The sequence below is a fragment of the Neltuma alba genome, unplaced genomic scaffold (assembly GCF_004799145.2).
Source record: "Neltuma alba isolate B1F8T4 unplaced genomic scaffold, ASM479914v2 tig00012152_pilon, whole genome shotgun sequence".
Taxonomy (NCBI): domain Eukaryota; kingdom Viridiplantae; phylum Streptophyta; class Magnoliopsida; order Fabales; family Fabaceae; genus Neltuma; species Neltuma alba.
In genome coordinates this window covers 128,519-137,249 of record NW_021636700.1, presented here as the reverse complement: position 1 = coordinate 137,249, position 8,731 = coordinate 128,519, and the positions used below count along the sequence as shown (strand labels likewise).

General features: G+C 36.6%; 1 protein-coding gene across 1 annotated transcript; it reads left to right on the top strand.

Annotated features, from left to right (window-relative positions):
* Window positions 1-563: 563 nt before the first annotated feature.
* Window positions 564-2,624, top strand: LOC114723723 (polyol transporter 5-like). The gene is made up of 3 exons (XM_028909956.1): window positions 564-777; window positions 877-1,223; window positions 1,306-2,624. The coding sequence occupies exons 1-3, from the start codon at window positions 639-641 to the stop codon at window positions 2,389-2,391; spliced, it is 1,572 nt and encodes a 523-aa protein (XP_028765789.1). The 5' UTR covers window positions 564-638; the 3' UTR covers window positions 2,392-2,624.
* The last annotated feature ends 6,107 nt before the right edge of the window (window positions 2,625-8,731 follow it).

Genomic DNA, 8,731 nt, shown 5'->3' with positions numbered 1-8,731 from the left:
CATGTTTTTAAAATATTAGCATTTGTATTTAATTAAAAATCTTCATGAAATAAAAAAGAGCACATGAACATATATGATTGAAGAACTTGACATAATAAATATAATCAATCTTACATAAATTTTCTCATTTTTAATAATTTAGAGTATATTTATTTAAAGATAATGTAAATGTTTAGAATTTAAAATAAAGATACACTCTTCATGTTCTTAATATAAGATCTATTTAATTAATTTGATTAGATTAAGGAAGTTAGATAAGTAAGTTAATTATAAAAATATGACATGTTTTTTTAAAAACACCATAATCATCTTCCTTAATATTCCCTCTTCCTCCTTTACTTGATTATAGTTGAAAAAATATTTATAGGAGTAATTTAGAAAAACTTAATAAATATAATAAATAAGTCTTATATTTAAAATTAAAATTAAATCAATAATTAGTTTTTATATTAAATATAACATGACTATAACACAGCTTCTCATCACATGGGTAACATTTGTCACTGACACATGGATGCTCCAAGGCGTGGAGTCCCACTTGTCTATATAAGACCCCGCGGTCCTCGGCGTTCTTCTCACCACTTCCTCTGTAAATTCTCAGTCTCCCAGCCACTGATACATGAACTGATTAAGATAAGATGGCATCAGTTGAGCTGCCAGCAGCCCAGAAAATGACAAGTTTAGCAGATTTTGATCCTCCCAAGAAGCCCAAAAGGAACAAGTTTGCTCTCGCTTGTGCTGCTTTGGCCTCCATGACTTCCATCTTGCTTGGCTATGGTCAGTTACTGTACCAAATCTCTAGTTATTTGCAGAAACACCTACAAGTTTTTAATTGTTTCAATGAATCAATCTGACCACAGTTCTCTGAAATTTCAGATATTGGTGTCATGAGCGGAGCTATTCTCTACATAAGGAAAGACCTACACATCTCGGACGAGAAAGAGGAAATCCTCATGGGGATAATCAACCTCTACTCTCTCATAGGCTCCTACCTCGCCGGAAGAACCTCCGACTGGATCGGCCGTCGTTACACCATCATCCTCGCCGCTGCAATCTTCTTCGTCGGTGCTCTTCTCATGGGCTTCTCCCCGAACTACGCCTTCCTCATGTTCGGCCGTTTCGTTGCCGGCATAGGCATCGGCTACGCCCTCATGATCGCCCCCGTCTACACCGCCGAACTCTCCCCCACCTCCTATCGTGGCTTCCTCACTTCCTTCCCGGAGGTAACCCCCCTCGGCCTCTCCTTTCTCCTCACACCGGCGCACATACAGCAAAGTAGTGAATTAACGCCATTTGTGCTTTCAGGTTTTCATCAATTCCGGGATTCTGTTTGGATATATCTCCAACTTTGCATTCTCCAGGCTGCCACTTTGGCTAGGCTGGCGGCTCATGCTCGGAGTCGGCGTCGTTCCTTCGATCTTGATCGCACTAGGAGTGTTAGCCATGCCGGAGTCGCCTCGATGGCTGGTGATGAAGGGTCGGCTCGGCGAAGCACGCCGAGTCCTTGAGCGAACTGCGGATTCTGAAGAAGAGGCTCGGCTGAGGCTAGCCGACATCAAGTCAGCGGCTGGGATCCCCGAGAGCTGCAACGACGACGTCGTTCAGGTCAGCAAGCAGAGCACACGCAAAGGCGTGTGGAAGGAGATGTTCATTACGGCTACACCCGCCGTTCGACACATCGTCCTCGCTGTCGTCGGCATACACTTCTTTCAACAAGCCATTGGCTTAGACTCCGTCGTTTTGTACAGCCCCACAATCTTTGAGAAGGCTGGCATCACATCCGATAGGCAAAAGCTTCTCGGAACCGTAGCCGTGGGATTCACCAAGACGATCTTCATCTTGGTGGCCACGTTCTTGTTGGACCGGGTCGGGCGACGGCCGTTGTTGCTCAGTAGTTTTGGCGGTATCATACTCTCACTTTTTACTCTCGGCACGTGCCTCACGGTCATCCAGCACTCGGATACCAAAGTGAAGTGGGCCGTTGGATTGAGTATCGCCACAGTGTTATCCTCCGTGGGGACGTTCTCGATCGGGGCCGGCCCGATCGCGTGGGTGTATAGCACGGAGATCCTTCCGTTGAGGCTACGCGCTCAGGGTGCGGCTATGGGAGTCGTGGTGAATAGAACGATGAGTGGCGTGATCTCAATGACCTTTTTGTCCTTATCGAAGGCCATGACAATTGGTGGGGCCTTCTTTCTGTATGGATCCATTGCGGTCATTGGATGGATCTTCTTCTATACTCTCTTCCCGGAAACACAGGGCAAAACCCTCGAGGAAATGGAGGGGTCTTTCGGTAAATTCAGGGCGAAGCCAAGAAACGTGCCTAGAGCACCGAACTCCGACAAAGATCGGGACAAACCCATCCAATTACAAAACATGGATCGAGTTTAAGGGCTTCTTTTTTTCTGTCAAATGTAAGTTTTCTTTTCTTCTGTTTAATATGATTACGAGATATGATAAGCCTTGTGTGGCTGAAAAGAAAGTGGTCCGATCGAGTGGCTAAAATTTGATAATCATATATGGTGATGTGTAATGGGCATTAAAACCATGCCTTAAAAATAATTAAAAGTCATCTAATTACGTTTATCAATCACGTTAATAACGAAAAGGGTTAAAGCAGATCACTCCAATTATTTGCCATTTATATTTTGGATTATACAGATTCTGCAGTCGCAAAGAATTATCGTTAATGTCATACATACACTAAGGAAACGGAAACCAGGACGCAACCACTGGGACAAAGACGTCCCGGCAGTTAAGATTATATAAGGTGTCTCCATTAGTCTTCAAGCATTTTTTTTTTGGGGGAATTTTTTCAACGGAAAAAAAGAAGAAGACAAGACGCTGTTTTCCCATTATTGACAAATAGGAAATATTATTAAAAACTTAATAGTTTATCCTGATTCGATTGTAGTAATTCAAATTTATTATGCCAAACATGAATAAAAAAAAAAGTTTACTAACACTGCATGTTCAATTTCAAACACGCTCAGAAATAATCATAATTTAAAACAGATTTGTCTTTAGCTAGATCTTATGATATAATGTTTTTAGTAATGTAAGCTGAGGAAGGAGAGAAGCAAACCAAACATGAAGTCGGTGCCTGTTTGAACATACAAGAGGATGGTGTGGCTACTCTTTAAAATCACAAGTTAGCCACAAATATGAATTATGTGCATTTAAATTCCAAATATACACAAACCTTTATGAGAATTTAATCAATTAATGTAATCACCAAGGGCGTAATTAAATAATCAAAACTAAACTCTTCCGCTATTTCATGCACCAGCGAATTAGTTTCAGCATATTCTAACTCCAAAGTGATCCTGCGAAGTCCAACTTTCGTGATATAATTGCCGCAAAAAAGACAACTAAACGGCACACAATAAAAATTTCAAAATTTTCTGGTTAGGGAAACAGGCCAAAATTATTTTTTCGTGTATTTAAACAACTAAATGGCAAATAAAATAGATAATACATAAAACAGAGGAAAAATGAGGAAAATACCTTTTAAATTTTAAAATCTCAAATCAAGAATTATTACAAATATGTGCTACCGTTTGCTTTTTAAGTGCAGTCAATTGTTACTTCTTTTTTTGAATTAGAAGGCAAGAGAACTTGGCCTACAACAAAGGATTGAACCTAAAAACCAAAAGGAAAACAAAACAAAGAATTAGAAGTCAGTTGTTACTCCTAGAGTGTAATAAAAAACATTGATTCAGTATTTTGAAACTTTAAGAGATACTTCTTTTAGGATTTTTCCTAAAAACAGATCGCTAAATAGATAAATAAATGAGAAAAGGCAACTGAAAATTAGCCCAAATCATTTCTTGAATACAAAACAAAATGGCTCAAGTCACAAAGACCAAAAAAAAAAGAGTCAACAGTGATTATCCAGAAATTAAAAGTGAGGAGAATTACAATCAGATCCTAAAGGTGAGATTTAATTACCCAAAAATTCATTGATAAGTGAAGAGTAAGTAATACTCCTCCGGTCCTTATTATAAGACCCAATTTGACTTTTTATTTGGTCCTAATTATAAGACCCAATCCATTTTCTCTCTTATATTTATGTATTTTTTTCCAAGATAATCCTTCTAATAATGATAGTTTTAGCCAATATACTTAATTAGCAAGGATATTTTAGGAATAACAACACTTATTTATTATAAATAACCAACTTAACTTACTTCCTTAATCTCCTCAAATAAGTCAATTGGGTCTTATAATTAGGACCGGAGGAGTAATAAGTTTTAAAAGAGAGGATATAACAACAAGTTCAAACTGAGTTTTTTTAATAATTATATTTTTTTAAGGGACTTCTTGATAAGTCTTTCTTAAAAATGACTTCCGCCCAGAAGCCAGAGAACCTGAAGCCCAGAACAGTTGCAAAACAAAAATGACCAGAAGCCAAAAATAGGCAAAAACCGAAAAATAGACAAAAGGCGACCGTCCAATCTAGGAAAAATCCCAAACAGGGTGCAAATGGATTTCCCTGAAAAAAGGAAAAAAAATAAAATCAAATTTCGCTCTGTGAACGGAACATTAGAACGAAAACGACGTCGTTGTTCAGGCTGAAGAAGACCCGGCCACGGTGCAGGAAAGGATTTGTCGTTTATCTTGAAGGCCAAAACCCACGTCGTCCGTCCGGATGACTCGTGAGGGATCTCAGCGGGCATCCCTGAAGCTGTTCACTTTATAAACAAAGAACACTAGTGTCGATCCTTTTAGCGTTGTGACACAGTCTTTTTTTTTTTTTGGTGAATATTGTGACACAATCTTTATTATGGGGATCATGTGTGGCCTATCTTTGATCATTACTCCCTCCGTTCCTTATTATAAGAGACATTTGATGTTTATAGTATGTTCCTATATATAAGAGACACTTAAAAGTTGTCTCTACTTTTTTGTGTTGATTTCCTATTTTACTCATATTTATTATCTCCAACTCACACTTTCTCTCCCTCCCACTTCTCTTTCTTTTAATATTTTAATTATTCTCTCTCATGTTCTCTTTCCTTATTAATGAGGGTATTTTTGGAAAACAAATTATACTTTTTACACATTAATTGTTCTTAACTAATTTTAACTGTTTTTTTTATCAACGTACTTCGGTTATTTGTCTCTTATAATAAGGAACGGAGGGAGTATCATTTTCTTGAACATTTCTGCTAAGCTGCTTTTATTTCGGAAACGGAAACCTGGACGCAACCATTGGGACAAAGACGTCCCAGCAGTTAAGATTATATAAAGTGTCTCCATTAGTCTTCAAGCATTATTTGTTTTTTTGGCGGGAATTTTTTTCAAGGCGGAAAAAAAGACAAGATGCTGTTTTCCCATTATTGACAAATAGTGAAATATTATTAAAAACTTAATAGCTGATCCTGATTCGATTGAAGTGATTCAAATTTATTATGCCAAACATGAATTAAAAAAGTTTGCCTGTTTTCTAACACTGCATGTTTAATTTCAAACATGCTCAGAAATAATTATAATTTGTCTTTTGCTAAATGCTATAGTGTTCTTAGTAGTGTCAGGTGGGGAGGAAGAGAAGCAAACCAAACATGAAGTTGGTGGCAGTTTGGATGGGCTTTAATTTATTAAAAAAGCCATGGATCAATCTTGTTAAATTAAAGGAAACTAGACAACAAAACTTTCATTAGTCGTGAGACAATGATCCATGATTAATTTATCCAAGAGGGAGTAATACTTTGTCTCCCGGGAGACTGATTTATGCATAATTATTTGTACATACACTATGAACTAATTATGAACTTATACAAAATCACGCCAAAATATATTTTAAAAAATCTATAAAGAAGGTTGAACTTTTTTATTGCGTGTATGAATGTGTCGAATCTAAAAAACAAATACTTAAATAATTATCCAGTACTATGATATTATTTTTCAGTAGTATTTAGTACTGTAATCTTATCCATAGTACATCTAGCACCCTACTAAATAAAATTAAAGTGTTGGATGCAATTGAGAAATAATATCAAAATGCAAATGTGGGTTATGCTACTACCTCCAGTCCTTAATATGATAACTAGTTTAACATTCAATTTGGTTCTAAATATAAGACTCCAATCTATTTTGTCTCTCATATCATCCATTGTTTCCAAAGCAATTATTGTAATAGTTGCATATGTTAAATGTTCCATCAAATGATAATTTTAGCTAATATATATAATTAGTAATGATATTTTAGGAAATACAATATTTAGTTATTACAAAAAACTAACTCAACAATCTTTCTTAATCTACTCAAATTAGTCAATTAGTTTTTATAGTAAAAACCAGAGATGGTATTTTATAAAAAAAGAATCCAATGACATGGTCAAGAAGACAACATCTTGAATTCTGTTGTTGGTTACTCTAAGAGAGTCATGGTTAAATTTTTTGACTTTGACATTTAGAGCATTGGACTTTGTCCGTTTTAACCAATTGGGTGCCGTCTTCCTGAATACATAAGCTCTTCAATAGAAGCTGAGCTTGGGAGCGTATTGTATGGGATAAGGATAAGGCTTGCTCAAAGCCTAGAGCGAGTGGTTATTTCTAATGGCTGTCATATTCGAACCATCCACACTTGTTATAATTAAGTCACGATGAGAGATTCTGTGTGTTGTACTAATTTCCTGCTCAAATTAGCTATATATATATATATATATATATATATAATTGACGCGAATCCATCAAAATAAAATATGAAATTTATTACAAAGTCACTTATTTATCAGATTTTGTACGGTGTGCGAAGATGATTTGTCTGATTGTGCTGTCTAACAACAGTTGAATTTTTATAGAGACATAAAAAAAATTTTAAAAAATGGTGTGATGATAAAAATAAGGGTAAAGGGGCAAATTTACTCATTGAAATATTGAAAAAGAGCACTAGGCACCGTAATAAAATTAGAGGGGCAAAAATGCACACAAACTTTTAAAAACCAAGCAAAAATGCCTATGCCGTTAAGTGCTTCAAAGTTGACCGTTTAGATATGATATTTTGACTGAAAAATGCTAATGCTGATGCTTACGTGGCATGACAATATCCTAACTGGAAAATCTAAGAATTATTGAAAATTCTTCCAACCTACCATCGTCCATTCTTCTCCTCATGATTGAACCCTTTCCACTTCCCACCATTATCCCATTGGAACAGTAAACCAAAATAAGGAACAGAACTACGAGTGTCCCACATGCTAAGAAGGCAAAATAAGAAGACCAGAGTTACTAAAAGGCGAAGGATTGCATTGAAGCACAAAACCACGTGGAAAAGTCAAAAATCAATTAGGAATTAGGAATTTTGCACGTACTGGATTTTTTCAGCAAACCCATCTTCATTGGCCTTATCCATAATTCATTGTATTGTAAGGTGAAACAGGGAACAAATACGAATTTAGAAAGATGAGATCCAAAGAAACATTAGACAGGGAACCAGCACGGAGTGGTGGAACCATGAGTCCATAACAGAGCAAGAAACTGAAGAAAAACTACTAAATCATTTATCCGTTGAAACTACTTTTAGTATTTCAATAATTCGTTCCCCAAAATTAGTCTCAAAGTGAAAGCATAATCCGTGACTACCAAGAATCGCAGATTATATATAGCAAAGCTAAATCTATAGAAATTAAAAACCAAAAATTAAAAAAAAACTAAAAATACATTTACAGCAAGTAACGGCAACGTTGAGGCTTCAGATTTCCGAGCACGATAGCAATGGTGAACGCGAGGCTTCAACTCTTCGAGCAATGATGAGAGAAAGTGAGGGTGAGCAAGCAACGGTGAGCTTTCGATTTCCATTTGCGAAGCAATAGTAAGGTTCAGATTTCCGTTTGCGAGAGACAGAGAGAAACGAGCGAGCAATTTAGAGTGAAGTCTGAGGCGTCAGTGCAAGCTTTAGGTTGGGAGGAAGAAACACTAATAAAAGAGAAAAATATATTTAAGAGTGAAGGGGTGAAGTCTGAGCAGCCATCGACAAGTTACTGGTGGGAGGACGCACTTGGGAGGCTTTGTTCATTCCAGATGATCGTCTTCACAGACAAGCCAGCGGAGGGAACTGGAGGAGTGATTTTTCAATGGAGATGTGGAGAGACCGAGAGGTTAAAAAAGGGAGAGAGAGAAAATATGGCAAATAGGATTAATATGACTAAGAGGTGGCGTGTTTCTACTGGATAGAAAAAAATTATGTGGATACTAGGTGGGACTCACGGCAAAAAAGTAACAGTCGTTCATGGTAGTTAACGGAAACCGCATTTTTGCTCCATTTTTAAAAGTTTGTTCCCAATATTTTTTTTATGATGCTTAATGCTCTTTTTCGATATTATAATAGATAAATTTGCCCCTTCATCCTAAAAATAAAAGACTCATACACAGCAAATTCTGCTGCGTCACTCTCTCTTTAATTTCTAGCTCCCTTCTGAGATTTATTTCTGTGTTTTAACTTCAATAGAAAACCTGAGAAACAAAAAACAAAGAGAAAACAAAGAGAGATGAAGCGCCGAAACTAATTTCCACCTTAATTCAATGGATGAACTTGTTGCTTGCAGCCACCCTTTTCAACTTCCCTACCTGCCTTTATAGTTTTATGCATACTCCAATATATATATATATATACCAATATTAATATATTCACTTACAAATTTAGTTTAAAGCATGATACGGTGATTAAGTTTTTAAGGTAGCTAGTGTTGATGCATATATAGTACTTGTTTTAATGCCCCAAATGGGA

What these genes read in the sequence shown, in the direction of transcription:
- LOC114723723 (XM_028909956.1), top strand. Translation starts at nt 639, where the DNA reads ATGGCATCAGTTGAGCTGCCAGCAGCCCAGAAAATGACAAGTTTAGCA. An exon ending in TTCCATCTTGCTTGGCTATG is followed by an intron (nt 778 to 876) that starts GTCAGTTACTGT and finishes CTGAAATTTCAG; the next exon opens with ATATTGGTGTCATGAGCGGA. An exon ending in TCCTCACTTCCTTCCCGGAG is followed by an intron (nt 1,224 to 1,305) that starts GTAACCCCCCTC and finishes TTGTGCTTTCAG; the next exon opens with GTTTTCATCAATTCCGGGAT.